The sequence below is a fragment of the Brachyistius frenatus genome, unplaced genomic scaffold (assembly GCF_029030835.1).
Source record: "Brachyistius frenatus isolate BFR_SWC_R1_liver_20210118 unplaced genomic scaffold, ASM2903083v1 Contig_3, whole genome shotgun sequence".
NCBI classification, from domain to species: domain Eukaryota; kingdom Metazoa; phylum Chordata; class Actinopteri; family Embiotocidae; genus Brachyistius; species Brachyistius frenatus.
Genome location: NW_027210602.1, coordinates 952441 through 971916, shown reverse-complemented (window position 1 = coordinate 971916; position 19476 = coordinate 952441). Strand labels below are relative to the sequence as shown.

Genomic DNA, 19476 nt, shown 5'->3' with positions numbered 1-19476 from the left:
GCATCACTAACAACCAATACAAACAACCAATAACACAGATGTAGGCAATATAAATCACCCACAACAGCCCTTAAAAACACACATTAAAGCAGACAGTGGGCACAAAATACACATTGAAAGTTACATCCAGCTGAGTGTTTGTTGTTGTACTCACCTGTCCGAAAGGTTTTCCAAAAGTTTTCCCTCAGGTGTCAGCCATGACAGGAGTTACCTTCCAAAAAAACAGTAGAAAGGTCACACACACGCCTCACTGAAGGTCGAAGTTCATAAATAATAAATATTGATCCGCCGTGAGCATCTCGAGCTAACGGTAAACCCGGCTACAGCTGTTCGCTACGTCGTGGGTGTGTTTGATTTGAGCCTCTCAGCGTGTTAGCCGGGTGGGTCTCTGTGTTGAGCTAATTTTGGCGCGAAGGCTTTCAAAAGTAAATATTGACGTTTATTTATTTTTTTTATACAGCTGGAGTGAACATGAAACTTGCCTGGTTAAATTAGAAACTCAAAAGAATGAGAAAATAAGCCGCTCTCCGATAAAACGTTGAAGGATCAACTTTGCGTACATAAAAATATGAACTACGACTTCCAAGGTGCATTTCGGCAAGAGCCAACCAATCAATATGCTTAAAACTATGTGACGTACCCTGTTAAAAGCGAGTATAAAGATATTTTTTCCTTTATTGATAAAAGAAATTAACTTTTAATATGATCTATTTGGAAAAGGGCACAGACAATGACACGGATGAAATATATTTACACAATTTAAAAATATATATAAACGGTGACAGAGGATAAAATAAATCTTTATTTTCAAAACTATGGGTTGATAAATACAGATGACCAGAAATTAGAAAATCTAACTATATAAATTACATTTATCATAGTGTTAAATGATTAGATTTACTCTGTACTGTGATTCAGTGAGTCTCTCATTTTCGTTTTACCAGAGAATGATGATTTTTTTTTTTTTTATGAATGAAAACTGAATTTTTTTTTATCCAATATACACTGTCAATAGATTACAGTAAAAAGAGGACATCATACAGCAACACAGTGGACCCCATAATCCAGATTTAGTCTAATTCAGTGTATCTTCTGGTCCTCTTGCAGACTTTTTCTGCCATCCTGTGTTCACTGCAGGCCATTGCAACCCATTATCTCCCATTTCTTTTCCGTTCTGGTATATCAAACAAAATATTGCTCCTATATAAGGTATATATTATCATTTTATTGACATACAACATGTGATCTCAGCAGCCGAAGAAAAGCAGAGAAAGAAACACATAGTGAATGAAAATTTAAAGGCTATTATCAGTCAGCTTCTTCAAGTTATATGTTCATGTTTGTAAGTTATTTTAACTTTATTTTCATTGTTTTTAGTAGAGTGTGTTTTTCTTTTCTTGCATTTTTCATTAATCAAACTTTTAAAATTCTTAGCTGCATTATTGTAAATCCCACACAAATACACCAATTAACAGAGGCATAAATAGGATTATTTTTAAACTAAATCCACCATTACACAATATGCACATAATGAGTATTATCTAAGAGACGTCCTGCTGTGATCTTTGATGCTGCAGATGTTCGTTATGTCCACTTTCATATTTTGGATTGCTTTCTGGCTCAAACATGATCAGAAGTTGCCCTTTTTAATCAAAAAAAAATGTCCTTGCAGGTTTCACAAGAACAGGCAAACTGGCTGAGAGGTGAAGCCAATGCAAAAGTCTCTTAAAGTACAACACCACTGAGGGCCACTAGGGGCTGCCTCCAAAAAAGGCTCTGGCTCCAATAGAGTCTCATTCAATTTATATGCATAATTAATCAGATATTAGGCCTCAAAAATCTAAAAAAAAATTTGATGGGCTGCATAAAGGGACAGTATAAAATAAATAAGGATTTTTTTTTAATTTTTTTTTTTTTTTTTTTAAACTGCCAAACATGGAAAGCTACAAGATTAGAGTCTCATAATAAATAGAAATAAATAAATAGAAATAGAAATGTGAAAATAAACACAATAAATCCTTTTTAAAATTACATGAAATGGAAAATGCTCCAATAAAGTAGCTCAAAATTAAGTCAAATTGAGTAAATGTTGTGAAAGCTCAGGCTATGTTTAACCATTATTTAGATGCTAATTACATATTCATTGTCATTTCTATGTGTCTTATTGATAGGTTGCTGTACTTGGGAAGCTAATGTGATGAGATTCCATCTATTCCAGTTTGCTCTTTCTTCCAAACCAGAATTCTATCCTCATTTTCTAACCCCAAAAGGCTCTTCTCCATCTTTTCCAACCTCCTTGACCCCCCCAGTCCGCCTCCTCCCTCCACCCTTCTACAAAGCCACTTTGTCACCTATTTTACAAAAAAGATAGATGACATACATTTCTCATTTTCTAATCCATCTTCTGTAACTACATTTCCATCAACTTCATCCCCTTCGCTTTCCTCTTTCACCCCCCTGTCTCCCAATCAAGTTCTCACCTTGGTAACCTCCGCCCGCCCAACCACCTGCCCCCTTGACGCCATCCCATCTCACATTCTCCAGTCTATTGCTCCTGACCTTCTTCCTTTTCTCTCCCATCTTATTAACAATTCTCTGTCAACTGGCTGCTTCCCGAACTCTCTGAAGGAGGCGAGAGTGAACCCTCTCCTGAAGAAACCCACCCTCAACCCGGCTGAAGTAAACAACTACAGACTTGTCTCTCTTCTTCCCTTTCTTTCCAAAACTCTGAAGCGAGCTATCTTTAATCAACTCTCCTCCTATCTTCACCATAATAACCTTCTTGACCCTCACCAGTCTGGCTTCAAAGCAGGCCACTCCACAGAGACGGTCCTCCTTGCTGTCTCTGAGCAGCTTCACTCTGCTAGAGCAGCCTCTCTCTCCTCTGTCCTGATCCTTCTTGACCTTTCTGCTGCATTTGACACAGTGAACCACCAGATCCTTCTTTCCTCCCTTCAGGACCTCGGTGTCTCAGGCTCTGCTCTCTCCCTGTTCTCATCCTACCTCAACGACCGCACCTACCAGGTAACTTGGAGAGGATCTGTGTCTGAATCTTGTCCTCTCACTACTGGTGTCCTTCAAGGCTCCGTCCTGGGTCCCCTCCTCTTCTCTCTGTACACCAACTCTCTCGGTTCTGTCATTCACTCGCATGGCTTTTCCTACCACAGCTATGCTGATGACACCCAACTGATCCTCTCTTTTCCCCGATCTGAATCACAGGTAGCCGCATGAATATCTGCCCGTCTGACTGACATCTCTCAGTGGATGTCCACACATCACCTGAAAATCAACCTTGACAAGACCGAACTGCTCTTCCTTCCAGGGAAAGACTATCCCACCCTCGACCTGACTATCACCTTGGACAACTCTGTGTTATCCCCGACCCTGACTGCTAGGAACCTCGGCGTGACACTCGACAGTCAACTCTCTCTTACCGCCAACATCACTGCAACAACACGTTCCTGTAGATACATGCTGCACAACATCAGGAGAATACGTCCTCTTCTCACTCAGAAGGCGGTGCAGGTTCTGGTCCAGGTTCTGGTCCAGGCTCTGGTCATCTCACGTCTGGACTACTGTAACTCCCTCCTGGCAGGTCTACCTGTTAGTGCCATCCAACCTCTGCAGCTCATCCAGAATGCCGCAGCTCCACTGGTCTTTAACCTCCTAAATTTACTCACACTACTCCGCTCCTCCTCCTCCTCCTCCTCCTCCTGCTCCTTCTCCGCTCCCTTCACTGGTTACCAGTAGCTGCCCGCATCCGTTTCAAAACATTGGTACTTGCGTACCGTGATGCGAACAGATCGGGTCCAGTCTACATCCAGGACATGGTCAAACCTTACAACCCAGCCCGTCCACTCCGCTCTGCATCTACCAATCGGTTTGTCGCTCCCTCACTGCGAGGTAAACACTTAACAAAATTACGGCTGTTTGCTGTCCTGGCTCCTAAATGGTGGAATGAGCTCCCCAACGACATCAGGACAGCAGAAAGTCTGTACATCTTCTGCCGCAAACTCAAAACACACCTCTTCAGACTTTACCTTGAATAGTAGCACTTAAAATAGCACTTACTTATAGCACTTTGAAGTTTGGCTATCTTGAAGAAAATTGTACTTTCTTGATTGTTGTTGTTCTGAATTTGTACCCTCGTGGTTGAAATGTACTTATTGTAAGTCGCTTTGGATAAAAGCGTCAGCTAAATGAAATGTAATGTACAGGTCATGTAATGTATAACATGAAGAAGTCAAAGGTCAGAGGTCCAGGTTGTAAAAGTGAAACAAAGCTCTTTCTGCTAGGTTTATCTTCTTTCTGTAAGATTTCCTGTTTCCGAGTCATCTGAACTAAACAATGGAATGGGACGGTTTTTGGTGACTGTTCACTATATGAGCAAGAAATATTCTGTATAAGCTCTGAGATGGTGGTTGGTTGTAGAAACGTCCCAATATTACACTGATTAACATAATAATATCATTTTGACAACCACAGCAGGTGTTTTGTGTTGGTTTTTTTTGTCTCTGAGCGTTAATGCAGTTTTTTTTTTCCCCCCCACGACAATATAATAACCCGGACTGGATAACGGTGTTTATTTCAGCGACGAATTTAATTAAAAGGTTAAATTTGGCAGAAGACGCGTCTCAGTTGACATTAGTGGGAGAAACCAGCCGCGCATGCGTACTGCCTCTCTTCTCCTCCTGCCTCTCCTATGACTGACCGTTACTGACCTCAGTCTCCGCAGCAGCAGCAGCAGCACAACTTGAACCGGACGGGGAGCGATGGCCGGGATTTTCGGGAAGATCTTCGTGGGCATCTATGTGGAGATAAAACGGAGCGACGGTAAGTAGCTAGCACCCCGCGCACGCAACGCACGCACGCACACGCACACACACACACACACACACACACACACCGCCCTCCATCCGGACGAGCGGAGCTAACGGGCTGGTTTTGCGGGCTGGTTTTGCTAGCTAGCTTCACCGCAGCGTTTTGTCGCGGGATGTCGCGTGAAATAAAAAAAAAAAAACCAGATAATGAAGCGTTTGAGCGGTGATGAGGAGAGAAATGTGCTCTCTGACGCGCCGCCGGCGCCTGTCAGTCACGCAGACACACGCGCCGGTCGGTCGGTCGGTCGGTCGGCCGGGCAGCAGGCAGCAGGCAGCCGGCAGCGGGCGGGTCCGTCCACCTGCGCGGTTGTGCGTTTTGACACCTGCCCTCCTCTCTCCGTCCTCCTTCCTCTTCTCCCCTCTGCATCACGTCTGAACGGGATGCATGCTGCAGCCTGCACCGCATCGTCCGGCGGTGGCCTGTGAGTCACGGGCTGATGGATGGGCTGCAAAAGGGGGGCCTCTCCCTTCCGCCCGCATCCCTCCTCACCGAGACGCAAATAACCTGTTTATAACCGCTCTGTGGGTCGTAACGACTGAACGATGAACAGTAACCCGATTTACTGCCAGTAAACGCAGCACCTGAAGTTGTACATCGAACACAGTGACTGACAGGCGGGAGTCTCATCATCCTCTCACACAGCCACACCCATTAGCATCTCTGTATCCTCAGTTTACTGAGTCTGAAGATATAAAACAGCAGGTTTTATAAGTCATTTCTTGATAAATGATACTCCCCGTTTTAATATTTGCTCCTGATTTTAAAGCTCATGCAGCACATTCATCCCGTAGACTCGGGCTCTACGGTCCCGTGCAGCGCTGATCAGGTCAGGCGTCTCTTTCCATCCTCTCTGCAGGACGAATACACCAGGCGATGGTCACATCGCTGCACGAGGACAACGACAGCGTGACCGTGGAGTGGATCGAGAACGGGGATACCAAAGGGAAAGAGGTACCGCCACTAACGCGCTTCACCATCGTGTCCTGGACTGCAGTGATTTCTCTGTGGTTCATCTTCATTCCATCATCTGCTGATCAATTTCTGTCACAAAGTTTCTGGAGAGTAGATTTCTTCCATTCAATCGCTTTTCTGTAGTTTCATTTATGCTGTTGCTGCAGATATTTAAATTTTTTTGGGTGAAAACAACACACTTTAGTTTATACATGTTTAAAAATAGCCGGCTGCATCGGCTTATAAAATCTATTCTTAGATTTAAAACAGAAAATACTGACTTATCACTACTTTCCACCATTTAAATTGAATTAATTAAGATATTAAAGCGAGAACAGTTCATTTTAGATGATTTAATTTGTATGTTTTTGGCTGCCGTGTTCTGTTTTTTGTTCAATAGAGAGCTGAAGTCATGACATCACTTCCTGTCTGGCTTCTGTAACTCAGTAAATCTCAGTCAGTATTTCTTTTGTGGGTCTTTCTGAAACATTTGAGTGTTTTCCAGATGTTTACTGACCATATTCTTGAAAATAGCGCGATTAAAGTAGCTGCTATTAGAAATTTGAAGCCTCGTGGCAGCTAAAGTCATTTCTAGTTGTAATCTCTGAGGTCTAAAAACCTTTGTTGTGTCTGAACTATACGCTTGTGAAGATGGAAACTCACCAAAAAGGGAAGTCAGAATATCTCAGAAATGAGCGCTCCCATCTTCATCTGGTGACTTCATTTGAGGTGCTGAGAGACACGAGACCTGCTGGCAGCTGGTTCAGCTTCTGGGAAATGATCCCCGTTAAAAGCTGCAAAAAAGTAGAAATACTGAAGAATTAAAAGACAGGAAGTGATCCACACAAAACGTTTAGTTAATAGGGGAGTTACAAACACTTGATGTCCTGGTTTCTCCCTGACTCTCTTCACTCAGGCCCCTTTTTGATGTAGATTAGCGAAATGTCACCTGATTAAATGAAGCTTATAATAATAAAGATATTATCTCCACCTTGTTCCCGCCTCAGATCGACCTGGAGAGCGTCTTTGCTCTGAATCCAGATGTTGCTCCAGATGAGGAGATACCACAGAGTCCTGAGGCTCCTCTTCCTCCCTCCAGTGTTGCCAAAACCAGCAAAGTCCCCAAGGTCTGTTCTAATCAATAATCAATCACTGTCACATATCGCCTGCTCATAGATGATCAATATGTGTGATTTAAATATACTGATTTGGTCCAACTTTGGTCAACTTAACTTATGTTTTCAATATTTTAAAACATTTTCTGCTTTTATTTTGAAAGAGACAACTACAGTCTAACATTGGCAAATTAATTCTGATCTGCAAACAGCCAATCAAAATCAAGAATTATTAATAGCCTTGAAATAAAAGGTTAATTTCTGCAAGGGCAAGTATTAATTATTTTGTATTATTGATTAATCTACTGATGATATTCTCAATTGACTGAGAGTCAAAACAGTTCTTTAAACTGTGATGAAGCAGGTTTTTAAAAACTTGACTTGATTATATTATTAAGGACATCATCCAATCAAATAGTTAAAATACAGTTTTTACCTTGTTAGCGTGTTCGTTTGGTGTTTTTTTTTAATGTGAGAATACATATCGTGAGCGCAATAAGCAGTCACCATCACAGCTGAGTGTTTCTACGTTGGAATTTCAGCAAATCAAACACACAGATTCAGACAGAAGTTTCATACATCACATACATAAAGAACCAACAAATGCCTTTTTGCCACAAACAAACAACAATTTCAGGTTTGTCAGTCCAGACAATGTGTGCGAGCTGCTTCAGATCAACTCTGACTTCGATTGTGTTTCAGACCCGCCGGATCACAGCGATACCGAAGGCTGAAAACGCTCCACGGGAGAACAGAGGTACGTTTGATTCAAACGCCCCGACACACCAGCTGAACTGCACTGCTCGCTGATTTCCAGACTGCATTCACAGAGAAGGAAACTGAAGCTGCGAGCGACAGTTGGAGCAGACAGCCTAACATCTGACACGCCAAAATGATAAAACACAATTACCCGGAAACAAAGTTGAAATAATTATCCTGGTGGCTAAAACATGAATACAAATACAAAACTTTCCAGGAAGCTCAGCGTGACTGTGAACATTTTGGGGTTTTTGGGTGACTTCACCCTTTAACTGTGACAAGCGACTGACTCTCAACTTCCCGTGCTCTCCACAGCTGCAGCGGTGGGAACAACCCGGGCCCGTCCCAGCCAGCACAGCCAGGTTTCAGAACCACCTCCCCCCGCCATCGCTCCCCAGGCTGCGCTGAACCAAACCCTGTTGCAGCAGCAGAACGGTAACAGTCCGTCATGTCAGAGTGGAGTCGGCTCTCCATCCGGAGCTCGTCTCAGTGTCTCTGTTGGTTCTGTTGTTGTTGTTCCTGCAGCAGCGGCAGAGAGCGGTGATGTCATCATCCCTCGCAGCTGTGTGTTTCAGGGTCTCAAAGGCTCTTTCACTGCCTGTGGCTTCATACTGCACCGCTTGTTTTAGTGTCCTTCTGTGTCTGTTTGAATCTCCATCAATGTGGAAATAAGATACAATACTCAGAAAGAAACGTGCAGAATAACTTTTAAGAAAGTCTACTTTTACTCTCAATAAATTCTGTCCTCGCACTTCCAGCACGGAAGAAATCTAACTGTGTGAAGGAGGTGGAGAAACTGCAGGAGAAACGAGAGAAGAGACGCCTCCAGCAGCAGGAGCTCCGAGAGAAGAGGGCGCAGGTGACCACAAAACACACTTTTATATTGAAATATTATGACTTTATATTGAAATACTTATTGTGTTTAATACGAGTTATTTTCTGTCCTCCTGCAGGAGGTGGACGTTAATCTACCAAACTATGAAATTATGTGTATGATCAGAGACTTCAGAGCCAGTCTGGACTACAGACCTCTAACCACCAACGATCTGGTGAGGAGGAGGAGGAGACATGGAAGGAGTGGAGGAGGTTAACAAGGAGATAAGGAAAGGAAGATGAGGAGGAGAGGAGGAATAGAGCAGATGAGAGGGAGAGGAGGTAGAGAAAAAGAAAAGAAGGAAATAAAGAGGAAGATGAGGAGGAAGTGATGAAGGAAGGAGATGATAAAGGAGGAAAAGAGGAGGAAATAGGAGGGGGAGATCAAGAGACAAGAGGAGGAAAAGAGGAGGTGAAGAAGTAAAAAAAAAAAAAAAAAGGACTTACTTGTCTTTCGTCTTTTAACTTTCCGTTCACTTCACTTCTGATGTAAACAGGAAGTCAAAACTCAAAATGACAAAGTCGGAGCCCTGAAACACACGCAGTCCATACGAAGGTGGAAATAAGACACTCCACAGTATTTATCTGTTTAATAAGCTCTTCCCTGATGTTTCAGATCGAGGAGCACAGGATATGTGTGTGTGTTCGAGCTCGTCCGCTCAATAAAAAAGGTAAGAGCAGCGTCGTACGGCAGGTTCGTTCAGACAACGTTGTTCATTTCGGCCTGCAAAAGACTTTTGCAGCTGATTCTTGACTTTATGTCCAATTTAAGAGGTTAAAATGGCTCCAGATGGCGCTAACAGCTAATTCTGCTCTCCCGGCTAGATGACGTCGCTCCGAAAACCGTCAAAGATCAATCTGACAGTGAACTGTAACAGCGCCCTCTGTTCCACCATGGAGCAAACTACTTTTGTTGAGCTTAAAGACGATAACTTTTTAAGTTACTGAGGTTTAGACTGTCGGTCGGTTGGTCACCTAGGGCTCAGGGAGTTTTTTTTAAATTTCTTTTTTGACTGTCAATTAATCAAAAACGCACCATAACCTTATAAATAATGTGAATATTTTTCAGTTTGCAGCTCTTTTCTTTTGTAACGTACGTTTGTACGTGAACAGAAGCTGTAAATAAAGACGTGTTTGTGTCTGCAGAGCTGTCGCTGAAGGATCTGGATGTGATCACCATCCCCAGTAAAGACGTGGTGATGGTCCACGAGCCGAAGCAGAAGGTCGACCTGACGCGCTACCTGGAGAACCAAACCTTCCGATTCGACTACGCGTTCGACGAGAACTCCACCAACGAAATGGTTTACAGGTACGTTCATTTATCTCCGCTGCAGCGCCGCAGACAGAAATCCTGGCGCTAACAAACAAAACAAACAGCTAACAAACAAACTGCTAACTAACAAACAGCTAACACACAAACAGCTAACGAACGCTCCCGTTCTGCAGGTTCACCGCTCAGCCGCTGGTCGAGACCATTTTCGAGAGGGGGATGGCGACCTGCTTCGCATACGGACAAACAGGAAGTGGAAAAACACACGTGAGTGTTTTGACTTTGACCTTAGCAGAGTTTTTCTTGAGTGCAGTTGTCATGTTGTAACTTTATATTTCCGTTTAGACGATGGGCGGAGACTTTTCAGGAAAGAACCAGGACTGCTCTAAAGGAATCTACGCTCTGTCCGGTCAGTTTCTCCGTCTCCTCCGTCTTTGAAGACCGTTTCTACGTCTGACTGAATTCACCTGAACGTCGTTTACTTTTTTCTCTTCCTGCAGCCAGAGACGTTTTTGTCATGTTAAAGAAGCCAAATTATAAGAAGTTGGATCTGCAAATTTATGCAACATTTTTTGAGATTTACAGCGGGAAGGCAAGTCTCTTAATATGATTATTAATGTCTTCAAACAGGGAATGAATAATTGATCGATAGAGACTTTTTTTTTTAATGCTATAAAATTGTAGAAATTAAAAAATATTCTTGAAGGAGTGGGTTTGTCCAATCAGCACTTAAAAGTCTTTATTTTTAAATGTTTATACACTGCTTATAAAAGTAAAGTGTTACGTCGTTGGTCGATGAATGTTTTAATCAAACTAAGATGTGTTTTTTTTTTCCTGCTGTAACTCAGTAAATGTTCCTTTAAAGGTGTTCGACCTTCTAAACCGTAAAGCCAAGCTGCGCGTCCTGGAGGACGGGAAGCAGCAAGTGCAGGTGGTGGGGCTGCATGAGAGGGAGGTGAAGTGCACGGAGGACGTGCTCAAACTCATCGAAGTTGGAAACAGCTGCAGGTAAACGTGTTTAAAAGCAGCCGGTGGGAGGGGGGGGGGGGGAATTTGGGGGTCAGAGAGCGGCCGAGTGATCGGGAATGTCTCTCTGCGTCTCCTGTAGGACGTCCGGTCAGACGTCGGCGAACGCCCACTCCTCCCGGAGCCACGCCGTCTTCCAGATCATCCTGCGCCGGCGGGGGAAGATGCACGGGAAGTTCTCCCTCATCGACCTGGCGGGCAACGAGAGAGGGGCGGACACGTCCAGCGCCGACCGGCAGACCCGCCTGGAAGGAGCGGAGATCAACAAGAGCCTGCTGGCACTCAAGGTTTCCTCCTCTGTCCCTTTAGACATCCTTCGGAGGCGCCAAACTTCTGCTGGTCTCATTCGTAGCTACAAATATTTACTATTACGGCAAAGATTTGGAGCCACATTAAGGAAAACTACAAATTAGAATTTTGCATTTCGGGAATAATGTGGAAATGCAAAGAAAGAATAAACTTTACTCGGCTAATAGGTTTTAGTCTATCCTAATAAATAAATCATAATAAGAAAAAAATATCACTAATAAACTTTAATGTGTCCTATTTTTATGTATTGTTTTGTCTTTTACCGGGAACAAAGAGTCTGTAAAAATCGATTCATTTTCATCTAACCTGGTGATGAACAGGTTCAATTCTCCTTTAAAAATCAGTTTTACGAACAAGGAAATTATTTCTATTTTAGCACATAAACACATTTTGGTAACAAATATTAGGACTTAGAGGAGATTGTGTTTCCTGTGTATTTGTGCAGGAGTGTATTCGAGCTCTGGGCAGAAACAAACCTCACACTCCGTTCAGAGCCAGCAAGTTGACCCAGGTTCTGAGGGACTCGTTCATCGGAGAGAACTCCAGAACGTGCATGGTAGGAAAACACCACGACTGCATGTCTCTCTGTCTCTCGACCTGAGGACAGAAACACTGTTGTTGGATGAAGTCTCGGTGAATAACCCGCTGATGTTCCTTCCGCAGATTGCGACCATCTCTCCGGGGATGGCGTCGTGTGAAAACACCCTGAACACGCTGAGATATGCCAACAGGTAAAACACAATCTCCTCTTAATTCTCTTCATTAAAAGAGGAGTTCATTTCTAATGACAAAATATGGATTGTTGCAGCTTTGAAGGATAAACGTAAAAGAAAAAAAATACCCTTGAAATGTTTTAAATTCCTGTATTATTAAAGGAGAATTCTTTGTTTTACCTCAATCTACATCGAAGGTGGAGAAAGTTAGCATGAACAAAAAAAAAAAAAACAATAAACACAGCTTGTTTGGGTTTTTTTTTAGAGAAAAACACAAGTTTATATAGAATCAGTTGATTCACATTAGTTGTGCGTCTTCCTCTGCTCACCCTGAATTAATTCATATTCCTGTAAAAAAAAAATAAAAAAAACTCCAACATTAACCTCTCCTTCCTCTTCCTGGTTGTGTGTTTTCCAGAGTGAAGGAGTTCGGGATAAGTCCCTCCGACATTCCCTTCTCCCAGAGCGGCGGTGGAGGAAGTCGCTCCGAGCTCTCCCCGACTTACGAGTACGATCACTTTATCACATCCTTCACAACGAACTACCAACATGTTGTGTTTTAAATCTCTCGCATGAAGCCGGGCAGATGTGGTGTGTTTCTTTAGTTGATTGGTTCTGGAGTTAATCAGGCGCCGTGACGTCTTTTAAACTACAATCAGTCTGACAATCAGAAATTCAACCTCATTTTAAAACCAGTCTGCGACTATATCGAAGAATCCGTACAGTGTCTGTCCTGTTTTACTCATGAACAAACCACTTCTGTTGCTTTCTGTCTAAACAAATCATTGAATTACTTGTTTTTCAAATCAAGGATAACTCCGTGAACACATACTGTAGTTGATTTAATAACACACACACACACACACACACACACACACACACACACACACACACACACACACACACACACACACACACACACACACACACACACACACACACACGCCGTCCTGCTGCCTCAAATACTCACTCAGGTACCAAACGTCGATTCATCCGCTGCAGAAAGTAGTCCCCAACAAAGTCACTGTTACTTCCTGTTTAAGTAAAACTACAGTGACCAGCTGTTCTTGGAGCTGATTGGTAGAAACCATCGAAGCAGCAAGAGACAGGCAAACACAGTTTTTGTCCAAAATTAGAACAAAATTTTAAAAAGATTTCCCTAAAACAGGTTAAAAACAACAACAACCTGCATTATTGCACGTTTTCCATTCACAGTGTTAAATGCATCATTTAAAACAGCTGGCAGAGATAATTTATTAAAATTAGAAGACATTAAAAGATAAATTACATTTATGTTTCATATTTTAAAGAAAATTAGAGTCTCCTCTATACTTGATCCAGATCTAATGTCCTCGTGTGTCGCTGCTTTTTGTGTCTTCAGTTCAGATTTTAAAGATAGTTTTTAATCAACACAAATGAAATGAAAATGCTGATTAACACCGTTCTGTTAGTTTTGTTCTCTTAACGGGACCAGGACCATAAAATCTGTTCAGTATGTCGTAATAAGTGTGTATCATCCATCATAACTCGTCTTGGTCCAGTTTGCTCCATCATTTAATCCTAAAATCAGTAGAAAGTCAGACTTCCACCTGCTTTCTCTTTTTTTTTTGTTAATTTTTAAATCACAGTTTTCTCCAACATCGATCATTTCTTGCTTTTATTTTTTTTCAGGCTTGATTTCCTGAAACCTGCATGAAGCCCCTCTTCATCATCATCATCATCATCATCATCATCATCATCCTCATCATCTCATATACCTCCCTCAGTCTTCCTCCTTCAGCATGTTAAACAACACGTCTCTGTGACTAAACCGTCGTCGCTCACCTCAGCGTCTTATTGTTGTGTCTCCGGTGTGTCGTCAAGGGTGAAGGAGCTCAGCGTGAACACGGCCGCAGCCATGGAGAGTCTTCAGGGAGGACACGTCACCCAGCTGGAGGTCCTGGAGGTCCTGGAGGCCCAGTGGGGGGTGGGGAGCTCCCCACAGAGGGACGACCTGAAGCTGCTCTGTGAACAGAACGTAAGACAACACGTAACTTTCGTCCTACTGCCGGCAGCAGCGCCTCAGTGGCCGCAGGCGGTCATTACAGGACGCTGGTGATTTAGATATAACTACGGTCCGTGTTGATTAATTTTTACAGTAATTATCTTAACTCTCGGGTTTTCAAGTATCCCCGGACAGAGATTCCTAAAACCATTAGCCCAATGGTCATTTCAGGTCATTAGAAACATTTAAAATTCACGTTCATGTAAAATTGTTGTTTAGAAGCTCACATTTTTTGCCCCGATTTATGCAGTTTCATGCGACCACTCGTTAAATGGGTCGTGCGAACATAGACACATGAATGGGAAATACAGCAGATTGAAACAAACTGGGTTTTTTTGCTCGCCTTTTTCCGCTGAATGCAAACCAGAATTTGTATACTTTGGATCATTCACCTTCCACCACAAATCACCACGTCAACAGAGTAGCTGATGCTGCTCTGCTGCCACTTTCATTTTTGGCGCGTTGACCTGCTGCTGATCGTAGTTACATTCATTTTATTGAAATACAATGTGTCTTTGTTTTTACATCAGAACTTTGGTTGCAGAAAGCGGTCGTTTTCCACCAATAGCATTAAAAAAAAAAAACTAAATGGGTTTTAATTAGTTTTATTGCTCTGAAATTATAAGTGTTTTTTTTGTTGTTTTTACAATGGAAAGCTCCATTGCTTTGCTGTGACGTGAAAACAGCATTTGATAAAACATCACTACCACATTTATTTTTGTTCCGTTTCCTTCAGGAGGAAGAAGTTTCCCCACAGCTCTTCACTTTCCATGAAGCCGTCTCTCAGCTGGTGGAGATGGAGGACCAGGTTCTGGAGGACCACCGGGTCGTGTTCCAGGTACGGCAGTCCGGACGGTCAAAGTGCGGACAAAAAAACCAGAATAATTCAAATGTATATTCATGATATACAGATTCAAAACTAAAGGGGAAATCAAAAACTAAACTTGAGTTTTAGTTTTAGCAATAAAAAAATGTCTACGTGTTGAAACAGAACTTTAACTGACTACGGTATTAAATGAGACTGAGTTCAGTATAAATCTGAAACCACAGTGAAGGTGTTTAAAGTGCAGCTCGTCCCTCACAGGAGTCGATCCGCTGGCTGGAGGACGAGAAGGTGCTCCTGGAAATGACGGAGGAGGTGGACTACGACGTGGAATCGTATGCAACCCAGCTGGAGCAGATCCTGGATCAGAAGATCGACATCCTCACCGAGCTCAGAGGTAACGATCGATGGTCCGCGCATGAAAACACTCAGACGTGTTCTTCCTCCTGTCAGTCTGACGGTGATTCAACATGTCGTCTCATGACTGAACGAAAGCAATGTGGTCAGGAAGTAAGCAAGTAAATAAATAGTAGATATTAATCATAACTTCAGTTCTATGAGTACATTCGGATGTAGTTAATTTCCCAAAAATGTATTTGTGTTTAGCTCAGTATATTAAGTGCCGTAAAGGAAATTATTTAATTTCAATGTGGACATTAATGGGCTAAAGAAGACAGAAGAAAAGATAAATATAAAACACACTGACAGGGTTTTCTTTTGGTTTCTGCAGAGTTCAGGTGCTGTGGTAGTGATGGAGGGTGGTCGTTTTGCTTAAAACTACGTGTTTTTACATCATTTTAAACTATTATCATTAGAGTAGTTATTTAAAAATGCACTGTACTCCAAAAAGTAATCATAATAATCACCAAAAATTGGTAAAACAAATCTTATAGAAAGAGACAGCAGCAGAGTAAGAGTGAGTGAAGCTAACTGCTGAGCTAAAGATCAGCTTTGATTGTCAATGGTTGTTTAACAATGAAGACAACAGCTTCCATGATGCCACGCTCGACCCCAGCAGACATCGCATTCTGCACGTTTAAAACTACCGTAGTGACTAGAATCTATTAAAGAAGTCGCCGAGAGCCTTTTACGAGTTTTATTAATAACACAAAAGGGACTAACAGTTTCTGAAAATCAAAACAAAACATACCCGATGGAAGGTAACGTAAAAAATAACGATGATGGTGAAGAAAAGGTGAAACCACACCCCTCTGCCAATTACCCCCCAGTAACAACAGGTGTGCAGCCCAACAAACAAACAAACAAAAAAACACATTTTGGCTCCTACAACTACGATTAACAAGAACAGCGACATGAACTCTGTCCATGTTTTACTTTGACATATTTTCAGCAGATTTCCATCTCAAATTTAGCTCCTTATAAAATGTTGTGTTTCCGCACTGTAGTGATCAAACATACCATTTTTTATTTTTTTAATGAGCAACCGCATCAAAATCACCAAAACAAAAGATACCTAATATTAAATCTCCACAAATAAAACTGTCAGACTGGAGTGACGTTAACGTCCACTCAGAGACACACACACATACATACACACACACACACACACACACACACACTTTTCTTCATTAATTTCTCTCCCAGTCAATGAGCCGACAGCAGAAAACCACCAGGGGGCGCTGGTTACACTACAAACACTTCACCTGCAGTCTGGTTTCTCTGCTTTCTAACTCTCTCTGGTACCAAATATCACACCAACAGTGTGTTTGTTTTGTCACAAATTACAAAAGTCATCACTTAAACATATAAAGACGGCGTCGTCGTGTATTTCATGTTTAAAGATCGTAAACTGCCGAATAAAACGAGTGATTATTCTCTCCTTCTCCCAGACAAAGTCAAGTCTTTCCGCTGTACTCTCCAGGAGGAGGAACAAGCTAGCAAACAAATAACCCCGAAGAGGCCTCGAGCGCTATGATGTGCCCTTTGACCTCTCTGCTGTACAGGCCGCCTCCCCCCTCATCCATCCGTCCATCTGTGAAACCAAAGAGCAGCCCGTTGCTGCTCTTCCATCGTCCTGTGACGTGTATCTACGAGGAGGGCTGTGCGACACGACCGAATCCTCATATCACCAGAAAAGGTCATTTCATATCCGGATAACGACACATATCAGGATGAATATTTATATATGGCCTTTTTCCTGTTGCATCTTTATGTTTTTGACAAATATAAAGGTACTTTAATTATTTTCCTCCTTAAATTTAGAGCCTTTGCACAAATCTTTAATGAAACGTAACAAAATATGTAAAATATTAATGTAAATTGGAGCCACGTCTTTGCAGACTATAAGGTTGTATCACCACCGTTTCTACGGCGACATGTTTACAAAATAGTTGATTATGTATATTTAAATTGCTTTAATTTATTTGACGTCAACAATATAATCATGCTATTTTATTGGTTGTTCTGCAAGTATTTCACAATAAAAGCCTTGTAAAGAAGTGAAAGGTTTATATTTACAGAAATGTTGGAGGGCTTTTAATTTGAAACAGATACAGGAAGTATAATGCAGTAACTTTAACAGGGCAAACAGTAGCGGATCAAAACTAGGCTTCGAGTTGATGTCGTGAATCAATCAATACAGCTTGCTTTAGAGATGATTGAATCTTCAAGCACTTAAATAATATAAATAAATTTCAGCAGGATCAAGAAAACTGAATGTTTTATTTCATCCCTTGGAGAAGAAAAGTGTAAGAGCGTCATTTCGGTGATCTCCAGCAGCGATACACCGATACATGCCAATCAAACCAGCCCTGCCCCCAAACATATCTGTGTTTGAGTCCTAATATCTAATGAATGCTGGAATTATTTTCAGAAAAAAAGAATTGATCTAATAACACCATCATGACTTGTGGAAAACATTTACTGACTTTGTGTTTCAGGAGGGAACTTGATGCTTTTTCAATGGGAGTCTATTGGAGACTGCCCCTATTGGCCATCAGTGGCATTGCACTTCCAAATTGGCTTCAGTGTTCAGACCCCGAGGCTACGAACATTTTTATAAACGGTATGTGGTCATGTGGAAAAATGAAAAGCGTTGACTAAATGATGATAAAAAGACAATAAACAACAAAATAATACGTTTTTCTACCGTCGTATCGCACAGCCCTACCTTCAAGGTTTCTGTAAGTGTGTTCAGTCACAAGTGCTTCATTCAAAAACAACAACAACAAAAAAAGGTGAATAATTCCTTGTTTTAAATGATTTTTTATAGAGTCAATCATCGCTTCTCCTCACGTTCACCAGTTTTATAAAACAGCTGTTGCCATTTTGTGCAATATTTGGAGGATTTTCTCCCCGTCGTTCCCCGTGTTTCAGCTGAGGGACGAACACGACGTGTGTAAAAATGAGCCACTTGTGTGTTTGTGTTGATACTGTATGTAATAAAAGTTTGATTGAGATGAAGCCCTAAAAAAAACAAAAAAAAACACAATACTAAGTGACATGACGTTAACTGAGCTGAAAGGGGCGCTATGATCTAAATGTTCCCAATGATATTTACAAAAACTGATTTTTCATTTGCCATAATAAAAGGAGGGAAACTTCTTGTTGCTGTGCGTGTTTTTATTTATTCTGCAAGAACTTTTATTTTAAATTATGATAAATTAAGTCTTGAGATGTTTGCTAAATACAAACTTGATATTATTATTATTATTATTAATGATATTTATTTGATCATTTTACACATATAACAGTAAAACAATTTCATAACACTTTTTGTCCCATCAAATAAATACCCGTTTTATGTATTTTGGCTGAATCCAAATATGTTTTTTTTAGAATTTCTCTATCACCCATAGTTCTTTAGTTTCAGTATTTTCAAATGGACGTAAAGCAGTACCAAGAAAACATAAATGTTTTTGAGCCCATATATAGCTGAAAATCATTCACTTACACACTTGGATAACTTTGTTCATATCTCAGGGGAATTAACAGCCTTTTTTTAATGAATAAATAATAAAACACAATAACATTTGAATTCAGTAACAAAAAAAACCAACAACTTTAAAATCCACCTATTTCTGTTTCTAGGACTAAAAGACTTGAATTTCTTCACCCAGTTTGGTGTGAAGTTACTGCAGGTTTCTGGAAACAATCTGAGTTGAGTTGACATGTGAAAAGGTCAAAAGAGAGAAAGATTGATCCAAACCTGCTCCAGGGATCGGCACTGTGTTTATCCAGGAGGTCTAGGCGAATCTTTAAAAAACCTGCCACACGTTAACTCGACATCATCCGATCGTCTTTCTCCTTCATATTCATTAGTTTCACTTTTCTTTCCTCCCCCTTTCTGCTACACATTTTTTAACCATATTTGTTTTTTCTTAAATAAAACACACAAACCAAACAAAAACTAAATTTAAAGATTAATTCAAGAAAGACAGAAAATTACTGATTGTAAAAACTTAAATCAGCTTCACGTGTTTTAATTTCTTCCTTGATTTATAAATCTGTTTGAAGAAGTCCAGAAATGTATTTTCTAAGGTGTCTTTTTAAGGTGCATCTAAAATAAAAAAAAATGACTGAGATGCCAGAAGAGTCTTAAAGCCAGCGACTGATTTAGCTGCAGATGGGAAAAAAAGTCCTGCTGGAGACTTAGAGAGCAGCCACATGTCTAACAGGTGATGAACGGCTGCAGATCGATTCACCTGAATGAGCCTCTGATGAGTCGATCAAATCCACCTGAGTGTCACCTG

The 19476-nt window shown here is 41.3% G+C and overlaps 1 protein-coding gene across 1 annotated transcript; it reads left to right on the top strand.

Moving 5' to 3' along the window:
• The first annotated feature begins 4681 nt into the window (after positions 1-4681).
• Positions 4682-18328, top strand: LOC138622689 (kinesin-like protein KIF2A). Its single transcript, XM_069701657.1, has 21 exons — positions 4682-4833; positions 5738-5832; positions 6840-6959; positions 7650-7704; positions 8022-8141; positions 8465-8565; positions 8660-8755; positions 9196-9250; positions 9726-9888; positions 10026-10116; positions 10195-10258; positions 10350-10441; positions 10715-10857; positions 10958-11162; positions 11630-11740; positions 11848-11915; positions 12316-12405; positions 13761-13914; positions 14678-14779; positions 15026-15161; positions 16615-18328. Exons 1-21 carry the CDS (start codon positions 4773-4775, stop codon positions 16698-16700), a joined length of 2208 nt encoding a protein of 735 aa, XP_069557758.1. The 5' UTR covers positions 4682-4772; the 3' UTR covers positions 16701-18328.
• Positions 18329-19476: the final 1148 nt, after the last annotated feature.